Source organism: Condylostylus longicornis, unplaced genomic scaffold (genome assembly GCF_029603195.1).
Source record: "Condylostylus longicornis isolate FDR11 unplaced genomic scaffold, ASM2960319v2 ptg000040l, whole genome shotgun sequence".
In the NCBI taxonomy this organism is placed as follows: Eukaryota; Metazoa; Arthropoda; class Insecta; order Diptera; family Dolichopodidae; genus Condylostylus; species Condylostylus longicornis.
The window spans coordinates 16691103-16708268 of record NW_026578009.1 but is presented as its reverse complement, the minus strand read 5'-3'; the positions used below and the strand labels follow the sequence as shown (position 1 = coordinate 16708268).

Here is a 17166-nt window from a genome sequence, read left to right as displayed (position 1 = left end):
TAATTCATCATAGGCATAGCTAATTGTATTAAAATACAGAATATAAGAAGAAGTTCATAATAATATCAACGTTGTAAATTTAATTGTAGGATGCTTGAAGAAAAATATAGGGTTGTAAGATTAAATTACTTGTACACCAGATTTGCATTAGTTTAATTGCACTAGACTTTTGAGAGTTGATTTACATTTAAGAGATTTAAGAGTTGTAGCAAACATTTTAGCAAATTTTACTGTATTTAATGAATTAGCGTGTTCTGAAAATCTTTGAAACCCTCAATGAATTCTCGTTCAGTGTCAAATATTAAATTCTTAAACTCTATACAATGTGTATCCCATTCAATACAGATTTTTCCACAAAACATTAAAAAAATTTTCATATTCCGATTGGTCGAACGTCGAAAATACAACGAAGTTTAATAGCAGTAATAAAATGAAATGTAAGCAATAGCTATAAGTTGATTTACACGATCAAATAACATTGACCGTAACAATAGTTCCTTATACAAAATGTTAAAGTACTGTAGAAGAAACATGACATGTATGCAAAAACAAATTCTTTGATTTTAAAAAATTTTAATGTCTAATGTCTAGAGGCGAAAATAATAATATGATTTACAGTACATTTCCATGTATTTCCAGTCAGTTCGCCTTTTTAAAGTTTTAAAAATTCTTCGACGCACCAACACTGAATTCTCATCTGCAATTATCACTCTGTATTCTAATATTCTTATTAATATAATATATTTGTACAGGTTCCTTAGAAATTTTGCTTAAATTATTTAACAGAAGCTTTTTAAGCATAATTTGAATATTGTTGCACATTTCTAATTCAGTCGCCGAAATTTCAATTTTATAATGCTACTCCTTCATTAAGTAAAAATTTATGAATCCCTTCAAATATTTTCAAGTATGAATGTATGTATGTACATTGAAATAAAAAAATTCAAGTTTAAAATTTTTAAAATTCGAAAACGCGGTTTTCTATAAACTGATTTTTGACTAATCGATCTTAATTTTTTCCTCCATGTATGAATTGTAAATATATAAAATATTATTTTGATATGAAAGGTCGAAATGTAATAATTTTAATTTTCTTTTCCTGAAATTGTGGGTCTTGTCTTTCATTCAAAGCAATGAGAATTTCCCATATCTCGATTTTATTTGAAATATAACAATTAATTATTTCAAACTCAACATAAAATATTTGTTTATGAGTAAATATGTGTACACATATATGCATGTACGAGGTGAAGGTAATTGAAAAGATATTAAGGTATAAGTAATCAAATTAAAATTAGTCTTTTTAAAGAGAAAGCTGTTGATTATCAGAGAATTTTATTTAATATTGGACATGCCTTTGCCTTCAAATCTCAAAAGTAAATTAATTTCATTTTGGGTTCATCAATTTGCCAACACTTGGCAATATATCCAATACCAAGTAGTAATTATTTCTGCTACAATTAAAAAGGATTAAAAATTTTAAACTTTAGATTACTTAACATTTAAGTAGTTTTTTAAAAAAATTAAAGATTAAGAAAAAGCATTTGTTTTAAGCTTAAAAATAACAATATGCGAAAAAGAGCGTTAAAAATTAACAAGTTTTATTGTAGTTGGACGGACCATGTGTCTTTTTTTAGTATTCTGGCTATTCGTTCTTATTTGGTATTCCAAGGTAAGGAGTTTATCCTTTGGACTAAATCTGTTTCTACACCATCGTTACGTATATTAAAAAATTTTTATGCGTTACGTATAAATTTTTTGTTGGCAGATTATTGTTGACAATATTGTTACACCCTCATAAGTTATAGCTTTTCTTATGCTTTTCAAATCAGAATTCTAATTTATTTGATTAAAATAATTTTTCCAATAATTCATTTCCTTATTGTTTTTCAAAATATTGCCCGAACTTGACACCTTTAAAAGAAATCTGATTGGTCCGGCACATAATCTCATAATCGATTCTTACAGAAAGAGTTCCAACATGAAAAGCCCTTATAAAAATTTTGTGAAAACCAGGAACCTTCTAGTTAATGTATATATATGGTTTTTAGGAGAGTTTAACTTGCTGTGATTTCGTTTCCTTGAAAAATTTTTCAGTTGGTTTTGTTCAAAAACAAAACTCAAATATTCAATTTCAACATAGTCTATTAAATAGTTTCACAGATATGGCAAAAAATATTAACCAGACCCTAGTCAAAACCCGGTCTCCAAGCCCTGATTTTCCCAAACAAATTTTTGATTTCATGAGAGAGTCAAAGAAGGTTAAAATTATAGTTTTTATAATAGCATTTTTCAAGATCAAATTTTAATATTTTGTGTTATTTTTTTTCTCTTTCCTTTTCTTTTCTTTCTATTTTTATTTAAATTTAGTTTTATCTTGCTTTTTTAATATGATTTAAATATTTAATTTTGGATAACTATTTCCACCCCACTGTATATATGACTGACTGTAAACTTAGCAAATATCTGCCATTTGACACTGTTTTCTTAAAAATAAAAAATGTCATTGACTATTTTCGTCATTCATTAATAGTTTTTGTTATTGATATTTGTCTAATTAAATGAATTCAAGAAAGCTATTTTGGATTTTTTAGGATTAATGATATCAAGAAAAGTATTTAATTGTTATAGAATTCATATTTGTATTAATGGCATTATTTTAAGAATAAAGAATGCTATACTATACTGTACTATTGGTTATATGATCAAAAATTGGTAAAAGTTTGGTTCGGAAATGGGTGTCAAAGAGTTCCCGCTATACAGGGATATTAACGAATTTTCAAGAAATTTCTACTTGCCTGAGTTTATGCTTATAACTCCCGTTTCGGAAAAGGTTTAAAGAATAAAAAGTTTCTATCTTAAAGTTTTACTAACTTTCGATCGTCTAAACAGTAGTATACGTTGTTTAATACCTTGCTAAATCATGCTATATGTAAAATATAAAAGAATATACGAATATGTAATTTATTAATATAGAAAAAATTTTAAAAAGCGGTTTTTACTTCATAATTAATTCTAATTAAAGTGTTTATTTGATAAATTAATTTTTTCCTGTTGTTTTAGACGTTATAATTTTATTTATATAAATTTTGTTGATTCTACCTTTATTTCACTGCTATTCTAAAATTTTATAATCAATATATAAGGTTTTTAGAAAAAGTACTTATTAGTTTCACTCTATCCATCCGTCCGTGTGTATATCAGTTTAGAACAGAGGTTTTTTTAGAATCTGCAATTACAGAAAAGTAGCGACTGGCTTGTTCTATCACTAAACATTATAGTCGGACCTTAAAATGCAAATTGCAATTGAAATTAAATGTTATCTAAAACCCGTTTTTGAGTCTTAAATTTTACCAGTTTTTAAAAACTGATAAAATAATTTGTTGTGTTTTTTCCACTTCAATCCTCCCCAAAGTTATAGTCTCTTGAAATTCGTAAAATTTGAATTTTACAACAAAAATGTAAAGGTAAATGCCATGTCATGAAAGAATATTCTTTAACTTAACTTGACTCACTTACTTAACCGCTCCAATTCATTCTATTAACGGATTTTTCAACTTTCTCTTTTTTCATCCTAAATGTATGTAATATTTTGATCTGTATATCAAATATTATGTATATTGATGAAATTCATACTTTGATAATGCATGAATGGAAGTATGTAAACTGAATTGTGTAGTAGTTGTTTTTAAAAGCATTATTTCGCTTGTTTGAACGGAAAAGCTCTACTTTACAAATCATTGGTTTGGTTCAACTTTACTTACTTATAAATATATAAGCACCCTCTAAAATCGAAATAAATCCTGAATTAAAAAAAAAAAAATGAAATTTCCAAAAATCAAACATTTTTATTATGACATTTGACAATTACAACTCAAGTGAATAAGTGTTAAAAATCTTGTTTGAGTTGTCTACGAATATTGTCAAAAATAAAAGAAAAGAAAAATAGGTGTAAATTGAAAATTTGAATTAAATTAAAAAAAAAGAAAAATCGATAACCTCCAGAAAATTAAAAATTTTTTTGATCCATATTAAAGTATCTTAGACGTTATTTAATTCACATCTCAGTTCTAAATGAATTAAAATTTAAAAACAAAATACAATGTTAAAGTTTCTAAAAAGTACCTGTACTAATTAATATTTTAACTTCTTGCATGTGAATTTCGAAGTAAAAAAAAATATGTCAATTTTAAATTTTGTTTTTAATTTTTTTTTTAAATTTTATGGTTACTGCTTTGATCTCAATCAGCTACCGAAATTTATTACCTTTATTCATATAAAATACAATATATGTGAATGAAAAGGCGTAAATTGTGTTCGGATGAATTTCATTTAAAAATCTTTATATTTTTTTTTATAAAATTATTACTTTTTTCCGCTGTAATAAAAATGTCGTCAAATTAAAAAAAACAATTTAATGTTAAAGGGACAATTTTATTTTATAGTTTTTATATTGCTCAAAAATTATCCAAAAATTTTAATAAAAACACTAATCATATTTGGAAGTACACAGATTAGTTTATTGTTCTTCTCCCTTAATTATTCTTCTTCCTCTCATTAAAGTGGCAAACTATTCGTTTAGTAATGCTTTACCCATGTTTGAATAATTTGCAAATACAGAATGTTAAATTTGAAATTAAGTAGACTGAGACCAACTCCTGAGAGCTCAATTAAACTATTTGCCAAATGCTATATAATTGCGACTGTTATAAATTAATTTTCTTTTTAAAACAAAACTTTTAGACCTACGTATTTGAATGAATATTTCGTCATCACTGTAATAAATCAATAACTTTAAAAATTATCAAACCTTTTCATGTTATCTCTACGAGTGCCTTTTCAATTTATCTCTTCACAATTTATTTTGCTGTATTACATAAATATTTTCAAAAAAATTATGAGTGTTTATTTACTATTTTTATTTTTTAGTATTGTAAAATTAACGTGCTGAATATTTTGTTTCATTTCTTGTGATAGTGTACAATAAAAAGATCAATTGTAAGTGAAAAAAGCCACACACCTTAAAATAGCATAAAAAGAAAACAGTGCACATGTAGTAAAAACATTAGAAAAATACAAAAAAAAAAAGCAAAAAAAAGTTTTACCTCCGGTATAGTGGGAAATGGAATTGTAATAGATAGGTAGTAGAGGTAGCAAAAAGATTATACAAACAACAACAAAAATGACATATCAGTAGCAACAGCAAATAAAGTGTGTGTGAACATTTTAGAAAAAAGTAAAATAGTTTTAAAACAATTGCTTTACATACATACATATATTCACATACACATATTGCGTGTAACGTATTTTATAGATTTCATGTGAATGTGTTTTACATACGAATACATCTATTTCATTGACTTGTTAGTAAAATTTTTTGGGTCCAAATTATGAAATGAGAAATCTTTCAGAAAAATTTATTTTCAAAGTTTTTCTATATTGGTTTTTTTAATTGCACTCAAATGTTGTACTTTTTTTAAGGAAATTACATCTGGTTCAAAAAATGTATGTGTAGATTTTTTGTTAGGTGCATAACTATTTCGGCGACCAAATATTTTATTATTACTAGTTTTAAAAATTTTGGAAAAAAGAACAAAACCGAAAAAAATATTCAATAGTTTTTCTCTCAATGAAATGTTCATATGCGCGGAATGTTTGTTCAGTAAACTTGATTAATTAGCATTCATTTTGGAATAGTAAATAAGAAAGGACCAGTAAGTATAAATAGTGTGGCAGCTCACTTGTTTTTTACGTGCCTACACTAGTATAATTAATAAAAAACTTTCGTTTAATCAAAAATAATTTGACAACTTTATAGTGTGTGAGTTATCTTATAGAAAGTATGACACAATTGACAAATAATTTGTTTTGAACAAAATTTATATGTATGTACTTCTTTTTTGTTCAAAATGGCTAATACTGATTTTAACAACAATTTAATACAAGATACTTAGCATTTTTATGTTAAACTTCAAAAAGTAGCTTTTGTAAACGTTTTTAACGTATATTGATGAGTTAGCGTCTGTGATCTGTTGCGTCTGCGTCTGTAATGTTTAAAAAATCGGTTTTAATTCTATGAGAGTTACGCTTTAAACTTTCCCTAAATTCAATACTTGCCTATAAGACTAAGGTCTTGTCGATCTTCCAATTCGTCTTTGATCAAATTACGATAGTCGAAATTTAACATTTTATGTAATACAATTTATTAGAAATTAAGCGGCTATTTGATTTAATTAAGGGACGATAAAGTAAATTTAAAAGTTCGATAAAGTAGATAGTATCGAAAAAAAAGAGAATATACATTTGGTAAATTTTTGAGATTTTTCAAATTTTGAACTGAAAATTTTGTTCAAGTTGTTAAGATTTTAAAAAGATTCGATGGAGTAACAAGGTGTGAACTACAGCTTTCGTGAGCTTCAGAACGCAGTATAAAAGGTTTTAATATAGTTCACATAAGCAGTAAATAAATGAAAAATGATGCAGCTTTTGCTACATTTTGGAATATTAATATGACGATAAAAAAACATTTCACATACATGTACATACATGTTATACGTTGTTTTTTTTTGAAGTTGCGTGTAATAAATCTTTGTTACAAAAATTTTGTTATAAAAGTACCCGTGCAAATAGATAATTATAGTCTTTTTATGATATGTATACAAAAAGCAGTCTAAATTTTTTTCTCTACAGCCTTAGTTTTAGATTTCGACTGCATATTCGATAGTTGATACTCGTATATTTTAGAATAGTGTTCAATGTCAAAGGCTTTTAATAAACCTTTTGGAATATGATACGTTGGAAATTTTAAATTGTAAATTTACCAACCTTGGAAAATTTAAAAAAAAAATTTTTCTGTGGAAGAAATGGTGAACTCATAATCTATAAGATCAACTTGTAATAATTTTACCAAGGCCGTTAATTTTTTAATTACACCAAGGTGTAATTTTTTTGAGTTTTTTCGAAATCAAATTTAAATTGCGAAACAGAAGGATTTAAGTGTTAAATAAAATGTAAATTGCCGATTAGTTTGCAATTGAGTTAATACTCTTAATAAGTACATATTTAAAAGTTTTAGGAGCTATTTTACATACACAATATTCTTATTACTTCATAATTTATCTAAGATCTCTCAATTTTAAGTGCCAAAAGAAAAATTACTTTAGCTTTAACGAAGTTCGAATAAACGGCCCTTGCTTAATTATTTTACCATGTCGGCACTTGTTTTGTTTTTTGCTGCAGTTTTTAGCACTTTTCCAAAAAATTTTTGAAAAAAAAAGTGCTTATTAGTTTCACTCTGTCCGTCCGTCAGTCCGTCCGTCCGTCCATCCGTCCGTCCGTGTGCCTGTTTACAAAACTTCTACACCCTTGAAGATAGAAAGCTGAAATTTTGTGTGTAGAACAAAAGAAGAAGTTATACCCCCCCCTCTAGAAGTTATACCCCCCCCCCCCCCCAAAACCCTAAAAACGGCCTTTTTTTAACTATTTGTTGCAGTGAAACCATAAGCATTTTTGAAATTTTGCAAAGGCAGAAAGGCAGCGTTTTGCTTCCCCTAGCGCGGTATACTATAGTTAAACTTTAGAAAAACAAAATGGCCGTTCAAATTTACCGTTATCTAAAGTCCTTTTTTTTCCAAATTTTTGATGTCGTTTTTCTTCTAGACCTGTAGAAGCTTGAAATTTTAGAGGCTTTTAGACATTAATAAATGGTTCATTTCGTTAGAATCAAATTTTTTTCCATCTCCACCCCCTCTCAAGTTATCGCCTCTTGAAATTTAAAAAATTTGAATTTTGACACCTTATATTTCCGAAACCGCAAGCTTTTTCAAATTTCTGTAAACACAAAAAGCTAACGGTAAATTCCATGGCATTAAAAAATATAATCATTTTTCTTAACTCACACAATTAACCCTTGAAATCGAGCATTATGTTAACCCCTCTTTATGTTAATTTTTGCTTTATTTCAATGACTGCATGTATGCATCATCCTAAATATATGCAATCCCAGAAATAACTTTATATATGAACGAGAATAATTTTAATATGTAGTGTGATAAATATACATAGGCCGTATTTAAAAGCAGAATTTTCACTTGTGGAAGGGAAAAGTGCTACAATACAAACCAGTGGTTTGACCCAACTTTATTTCCTTCAATTTTTATATGTTTTTCTCATAGACTCTAATTTAACCTTATTTTAAATTTCATAACTTAAAAATTTATTTAAAAATTACAAATTTAGTTTATGTACACTCAATAAACTATCATTTTCTTAAAATGCTAGGAAAATCATCAATTAATGCTTTAAATGAGCAAAACCTTTTTTTCTTTTTGTTAAATTTCCTTGCAGATGATTAACTCGGCTAATTTTAATTATTGTTCTTGTAGTTCCTTATTTCGCAACATATTTCTTGGGAAAAGTTCAAGAATTATTTTTTTTCTCACTTAGTTAGGTTTTAAATGAGTCAAGTACTATTGATTTAAATAAACCTAAATCATTAATGCAATATCTATACATACATCTGTTTCATTTAGAACTGAAGGTTTTGGCAAAGTGTTTAACGTTTTTTGTTTGTTCATAGACTTTCAGAATTAGTTTAAAGTTGTTTATAGTGTCTATCTCTTCCCTAATTTTTGAAGGAACGAGCTGTTTCTTTTCAGCAATTGAATTTCTTACTATTATTTGTTTTTGTTACTACTCAATTTTATTTTATTTGTCATAATAAATTACTGGGGCCAGTTAAACAAAAATGATCTTATTGTTAAGAATTCTCTATTGCGATTTCTTGTCTATCACGAACATTTTTATACTTTACCATTAATACATCCAAGTATTGTACTTTTTAGTAATGTACTTTAAAATTAAATAAAATTATTTTATTGTTAAATTAAATGTATAATTCTTTCATATGCTTAAACTCTATTTTATGATCTAAGTTTTGCACTTGTAATTATAAATCGTAAAATTTAATTTAATAAAATTTTAATTTTCAAAAATAGATAAAAGAAAATTTCAAAATTATTTATCATTTTCTACATTTTATTTAAACTTCCATTATGAATTCCAAATCCCTTTTAAAATTTAAAACGGTAAAATACTCGTTTTCTGTTTTCAGCTCTTGTTACATATGCAGCATTGTGATTTTGCTAATAGAGTTTTTGTAGTAATTAAGAAATACGTTAACGTCAAACTTTTGAATACTGTGTATTAAATTTGCGGACCTATTACTTCCATTGTAGGTTTTTCACAAGTAACGTCCTATTATAATTCACGTTTTATCTTATGTAGTCCTTAAGAAAGGTGTAACAAATAAATTGTAGTTCACATGATTTACTAAGCTGCATTTTCAATTAGACAATATGTAAAATGCAGGTACACAGGTAAAAGACAAATTGTCTTCATAGATAGCTCTTTGGGTTATAACTTAAATATAATTTACAAACCTTTTTAGAGAGTTATAGTTAATTAAACGGTACAGAATTTAATGATAACTTACATATTTGCTAAGATCACTGTTTACAAATTTTATAAAAGCTGCACTGTACAATATGTAGGAGTTTTTTGACGCTAGCCATGAGCGCATATTAGATTTTGCAGCAGCAGAAAGCCTTTACATATTGTAATAAAATCATGAATCAGAAATAATGCTTATATCCCAGCCGCTTTTTTACTTTGAAATTCAACAGAATCGCGACTCGAAAGTTTTGTAACTGTATACATATATTGCTAGGGCAGAGTTGTTAGAGGAAGACAAATTAATCTTCCCCTACCTTTCGTTTATAAAAATTAAGACAAAAAAATAAGTATTTTCAATTGAATTAGTGTTGAATAAATAAGAAAAATTAATTTATTTGAATTTGTAAATTTTTATACGTATCTTATGGTTGACATGGTTGAAATGCATCTACCCGAATAATATTATTCTTGAGTTTTTGATATGATTGCAAGATAATTTTGTTTTCTTTTTGTTTTGTTTTAGCACAATTCGGCTGACTGTATGAAAATCGGTCGACGACAATTGTGGTAAAAACTTTTGATCGTGAGTTCATAAAAATTGACAAAAACCGAAAATTTACATTGTGAATATGAGACACAATTCAAACCACACATTCGTATGCACATACTTATACATTCATATTTATTTTCAATTCACTATACACACAAAATTAATTTATAATAATATTGAAATGTGTGTAAGCATATCAGCATCTATTATGTATAGTTAGTATATTATTGTAATATTATTATGTATTAGTATAGTATATTTATATGTTTGTGTAGGTTTTTGAGTCCATGTGGCCATTTCGAATTGATACTGAAAATAGTAAAATGAAAAGCAAAACAGAATGAAGCAAAAACTAGTACTGAGAGGAAAATCAAGATCACGATTTCAAAATATTGTATAGCTTAGTTTTTATAAAGCACTCTGACGAGTTTCTAGCTATAGCTTCTGGCCAACATAGACGTCGTCATTTTTACTCCTTTTTTTTCTCTTCAATATTATTTTTATTATTAATATCGTTGTTTTTAGTTTTTTGGTGTCGTCATAGTTTTATTGCTTTTTTTTTTGCTTATTGTCATTTTTGTTCATTTTACTACCATTATCGTTCGATATCGCACACAGTCCATAAAGTACGCTGTGCTGTTGTATTATGCGAATAATTTCGGTTTTTTGCGACTTTTAACTTCTTTTATTTGTGCTTATTGTTGTTTTATCTTGGATATTTTGTTTATACACGGTAGGTCAATATTTGCTATGTATAGGAGCAAGAGAAGAAAAAAATATGGAAACAAGATGAAAACTAAGTTCCATTATAGCTAATATTCTGAACGATGAGAATCCTCGAAGGGAAATAGATTTTTTAGGAGCGATTTTTCCACATCTTTAAGGCTTTTTTTTACAATTATTTTTCTTTTTCAATACTTTTTCTGTTTTAAAATTCATATTACAATTTTTTTGGTATATTTAATGTTTAAAATATAATATCTGATTATTAAGTATGCAGCAGCAGCTATATGCAAGTTTAGAGTAGCAATCGCAGCAGTCTATAATTTCAGAGTCATCATCGTGTGCTATATGGGAATTTTTCAAATTCAAAATTTAGTTTTATATTATTTTTGTTATGAGTGCTTCAATAAGCTATACATTATGTCAATTTAAATAGCGAATTTTTCATATTCGAAACAGAGATACGAAGTCAATGAACAGTGTAGCAACATTGATACAATAGAATCACATGAGTGTTTAACTATGTATAGCCTTTTTTCTCTAAGAAATTCGGAATTTATATACAATAAGTTGGATGTGATATTCGATAGAACCCGATATTGTATTTCATTTTCATATTCCGTAGGTTCATGTTAAAGCAAAGTTTTTGAAACTAATGCAAGAGCAACCTCTTAGATTTGGAACTTTAACAAATAGCGAAATTGTGAAGAAGAGAGAGTAAAAATTTTAAATGCTTTTGCTTTCGGTTGGTAAAGTGAAAACATTTTCAAGGAAACTGTCATAAAAATTTAAGCTCTTTTCAATAAACTGCAAACAGTATTTTAGTGGAGTTTTAAAAACTTTGATCAATCCGCTGTTCGTGAATACTATCGTCATGATGAAATCTAAAATATTTTGTTATTTTGTTTTCGGGAATGTTGTAGAATTTGAAAAATGGTTGAAAGACTCTAGAAATTTTTTAAGAATTTTAACACTTTCTATAAGTAAAACATGTACATAACATCTTGAAAAGTCGATTTCTCTATAATATTTTGAGTTAAATTTAAAAATGCAATTTGTTTTAAGCTTTGTTAAGTTTTGAAGAAATGCCGTCCCTTAGGAACTACATATGTACAAGAAATCCTAACAATAGCTAATTCTCTTTATGTTTTGGTACATTAAAATCTTATGTAAATGTAGCTTAAGCAATATATTGTATTGACTAGCAGAAGGAATTAAAAATAATTTTTTTATAAATTAAAATATGCTGTAAAGATTTTGAACTGGTTGTTTTTTTTATTTTTTATTTAAAAAAAAAAGAGTTTGTTTTAGAATATTTTCTCTAAGAAAGCGAATTTGGTTGTCGGTGTAAGAGGAGTACGAAAGCTGGGAAATTTTTTTCGCAGTGGGACATTTAGAACAAATGGCTGAAATATTTATATTTTCGTGCTTTTGTAAAAATACAAAATAATAAAGGAATTTGTGACTATTGCAATTTTTTCTGTTTTGGCTCTTTTCCATTTTGTTTTTTGGTTTTCTTCTGGAAAATGTGTTTTCTTTTCGTTTAAAATTTTATTCTTTTTCATTTACTATAAAAAATGTTGTAAAAATATAAGTTCAAGGTGCACAGACAAGACGCCACATGGACTCCAGCCGGGCTTTTGTTCTATTGATTTTCATTTTTTGTTATTTTTATTTTTGTAATTTTTATTTATTGAATTTTTTATTCAAAAATGACAAAATTAAATAAAAAAAAATGGAAAACATTGGAAAATAATTTCAAAATTTTCAAAATCATTTCATTTTTCAATGTTTTTTAATAGATTTCGCTACCGATTTTATTGTCAGTTATAATTTTTGACTTGGCAAACGAAATTATTAAGAGTTTTTTATGGAAAATATTTTTAATAATAAGGGAAAATGTTATGTAAAGACATTTGAACTCATTGTTTTTTTTTTATTTTGAAAAACTTTGTTGCATATTATTAATGGTTTATATTAGAATACAAATCGATTATTTTTTAGTTTTCTTCTAGTTTTTTTTATAAGTTAATTGAAAAGCATTTTGATAACGATGTCATATACATAAATTGCCAAAAATTGTTCTTATAGTTTATTGGTATACAATATGCTTTTTGAACCTGAGAAATGCCAAACTAGTCGAGTAGTATAAAATATCGGTTATACTTTTACATCTTACCATGTACAAATTACATTTGAGGAAATGAAGTCATTGTAAATTTCATTGAAGTCTTACAATATAATTGAATAAACCGGGTTTTCGAATGTCCTAGGTATTTTCAAGGCAGGATCCAAAAGATTTCAAGATATTTTCAAGTGAATCCAGAATAAAGCGAAGAGGTGACTTTTTAGTTTTTTTTCTAGTTCTCCTTAAGTTATTGTGCTTTAAATTGGGTTTTGCTAAAAATAATAGACAGAACGAATTCTGCAAACCCAATTTAGCCTCTCCCGACTTTTCAAATTTTTTCACAGGCTACAGTAAGAGCAAAAAAACTTCTCAAGATAGCGCCATGAAATGAAAGGTAAAATATTGGAAATAATTTTCTTAATAGATTCTGATAAAAATTTGACTTTTTATTTTAATTAATTTTAATTTTAAAATTGGAAATTTCTCTTTTAAATTACAAAAAAAATGGAAATGTATACTGTAAGTCGTCATACAACCACGAATAAAATAACATTTTTAGTGTATTTATACCTACAATAAAAGACACCACAAAAAGTGTGCGACATTAGATTACGTCAATTTGCAGCATTTATTTTAATGCTTAAGTACCATATTATAAAAAGCAGTTTTTTCAAATGTAAGAACAGTTAGAACGAATGCATTTTATATGATAATAATGACTCGCGTTTTACAAAAACTTTATGTTTTGTGATTATCATTGCAACTTTAGTTCAAACTCATATTTTTTCACGCATTATAAATGAAAATTAACAAATGAACTAAAAGTTTTACGCTATTTTAACACGTAAATGTAAATCACTTTAAAAAAATGTTCCAGAAACTTAACTCCTGCTAATACAAAAACGATATGGGCCTTGTGAACAACTTACAACAAAAGTTTTTTTTATATTTAATGAATTTCTTTTAAATCTAGATATACAAAAATAGGTACAAACGCGTGGCTACAGAACATTCACGGAAGCAGGGAGCCGTCAATAAGTAAAGAATTTGAATAACTTTTTTTCTTTAATTTCTCCATATACATTCTCTATACTTAAGATACGTTACATTATAAAGTGAAGTAAAAAAGTAAGAAAATTTCAGACTTCGATGAGCAAGTGGTATAACATCGCCGTAAAACTATAATATACTTCGCATGCTGATGATCTTTTTTATACCCGTTCAAACGTTTATTCAAATAATATTATATTCGCTACCCCGTTTGTAATACTAAAAAATAACTGTTCAAAACATATTAGACGAATACCTAAATTGTTTTAATGATCCTTAGAGAACATTTGGATATACATTTTTGAGTAACTTCCACGAAATTTAGAGTTTGAAACTGAACAAAAGTGATTTTAATATTTAGTTTGTCAAGTTTCATCAAGAGATAATAAATTAAAAAAAAAAATCTGATGTGGTCTATATTGACTAGATCAGTAAAAATATTCCAGAAGATTATGAAAATGCGTTTTAAACACTTCTTTACAATTTTAAGGGTACCAAAAAGCTTTTAGCTAACATACCTAAAAAAATGTGAATTTGGCTTTTTGCAGAGTTTTATATTGTGCCGTCCGAATTATAGGAAAAGTTGTGTCGTATGAAGCTTGTATATGAAATTTCAAGTAAATCTGTTGAATATTTTCTTCTAAATCTCAACTTTTTCTTCTAAATCTTATTTTGAGACTTCTCAAAAGTTGATCAATCCATGCCTTGGACAAATGGTTAAAACTAATATAAAATTTCATCAAAATCGGTTCAGCCGATACACGCGTGCACACACAGACCGACCGACCGATAGGTTGCTAAAAATAGTTTATTTATCACTTCTCTTCACCAGAGAAGTGCGTTCTTACAGAAAACTCGATATGCAAAATTTGTTGCCATCACATAACCAACCTTATTGTATACACAATGCGGTCGGTAAAACAATTGGCGCAAAGGTAGAAAGAATAATATAGTATTATAAGTTTTCTCATAATTATTTGGTTGTAGTCTGCAATTTAACCATTTTGCTCTACTTTTTATATTAGTTAATAATTAAAGATTTGGCTAAAGGTGCAGTGGTTATGGCACCGGTCCTTTAACCGAAGAACCCTTGGCCAAGTCACCATAAAAGTTATAACAAATTTTATGTAGCTAAATATACAATTTTATGAAATAAAATGTCAATATAAAAGTAATCATACCTATATATGTATGTATATATAGAGTTCAAGAAACTGTTGGAAGGTTAATCAAACCTCCTATTGTCATTTTGAAGTTTGGTATTATCCACATAACTTTCAAAATTAAAGTCTCCCTCAAATTTGTATAAATTTTGATTTGAATTATTTTGTCTCGACTTTTAAATCAAAACTTAAAATAAAAATTTTTAATTTTAAATTTTTTTTATTTGTGCTCCAAATTACTTTTTGTTTTCTTAATTTACAAATATTAAGAAATTATTTTTTTCAGTTTTCAGATGAATTATTGTTTTGGTTAATAACAAAAATATATTGATAACACCGCCAATTAAATTTATGGGAGAGTTAAGAAAATAAGAAATTTATTGTTGTTGCTCCTAATAATATCAGCAAGACTGGGTATCTTATGAAATTTTAAAAATAAATCAAACTTTAAATTGAATATGAACCAAATTTGGAAATAAATCTTTATTAGTACACAAAACCAAATCAAAATGATTTTAACAAAAGTTACAAAAAAAATCCCAATATGATTGCGTTTGTCACTTGAAAATAAAAAGCTGTTCCACAAAAAAATGCTTTTTTAAGGGATTTAAGAAGAAATTTGCATAAATGCGTCATAATCCGCTAATTTATTTTGAAAGAAGAAAAACGAAATAAGGTAAAAGTAAATAAAAGCAACTTGATATCAATCAGCACTTTGGATTTCAATTTCAAATAAATATCGGCAACAGTACAGTAGCTTAGTAACTAAAAGACAATGTATAGTGAAAAACGTTTGGATAAAAATCAAACAGGGCTTCCCATAACACCTTTAGGGAGCAATCACCATTCTCATCATCATCATAATCAATTACATCATCATCATGTGCATCATTTACATCCACATCATAATCCATTACAAATAAATCATGCGACTGTTAGTGCTGCACCTTCAGCAATTCAACAGCATTCACATCATCAGCATCATCAGGTCCATCCCAGTGTTCATTCAGCTGTACACATACCAATTTCAAATCCTCATTCACATTCACCAATATCTGCTGTTGTACAGCAACAGCAACAACAGCAAGCAACACAACATCAAACACAGCAGCAAAATGTTCAACACCAGGTGCAGCAACAACAACAGCAACAACAGCAACAATCTCAACAACAGCCACAACAACAGCAACAGTCACAACAACAGGGGCAAGGAACAATGTTTACAAGGTAAGTTAAAAACATTTTTATTTTGGTTTTTATTTGAAGTTTTAAATTGTTAAACCTTCTGGAAAAATGGGCTGTAAACATTTAACTAGAGTTGCTCTGAAAAGCCACAGGAAAGTAAAGTTCTGTTCAACAAAAAAGTGGCACTATTTTTTTTCACTCTAAATTTTTTTAACTCAAAGCTTTTCTATAAGTTAAAATCAGATTTTGGTTATCTGCATTTTGGGATTAATTTTTGTTTTGAAGCTTTATTTCTACGAGTAATAGAAGAAGCCAAGCCGCTTTTGTTAAATTTAAGTAAATTACCAACAATTAGAAAATTTTCAATTTGCTATGTAGTGTTTTGGACAGTAAAGGAAAGTGATTTTGTGTTTTTTGCCATGACTATGATTCGTTTTAATTAAAAATAAAATTTTCTCAATAATATAAAAAATAAGCTCAATTCTGGAACTTAATTACAATACTAGAACAAGTATTGTCTTCAACAGATGGCTGGTGCAACAATTTATTTATTTCAAACACGACGAGAAGTGATATATAGAGAATACTTACGCGAGAATAGAAACGTTGTTTTGTTCGCATCAACTCTTCAATGTGCTTCTAGTTTGTCGCGCTTAGTGCAATCTTCTAGTTTTTTCTTTCCATTCTTGTCAATCTGATTGACATAATTTGCTTCCATATTAATTTTTTGAATTTATTTTTACTGAAAAATTTTTCAATCTTGAAATTGATTGAGGTTTTTGAAACCCGTATTTAATTCAATAGTCATAGACTCAATTTGTATTCTAAGAATTTACCTTTTTAACATATGTACATATGTTAAAAAGGTAAAAATGTTGAGAGTAGTGATGCAACTTTCATTTTGAAAAAATTAT

At 27.2% G+C, this 17166-nt stretch overlaps 1 protein-coding gene across 1 annotated transcript in view; it reads left to right on the top strand.

The window, feature by feature from the left end:
• LOC129609550 (uncharacterized) overlaps nucleotides 1-17166 on the top strand; it is a 168630-nt gene that overhangs the window by 9275 nt on the left and 142189 nt on the right. Inside the window, exon 2 of the mRNA XM_055521527.1 lies at nucleotides 15354-16294. Within this exon, the coding sequence (XP_055377502.1) occupies nucleotides 15843-16294 (452 nt within the window). The 5' untranslated portion in view covers nucleotides 15354-15842. The remainder of the gene's footprint in view (nucleotides 1-15353; nucleotides 16295-17166) is intronic.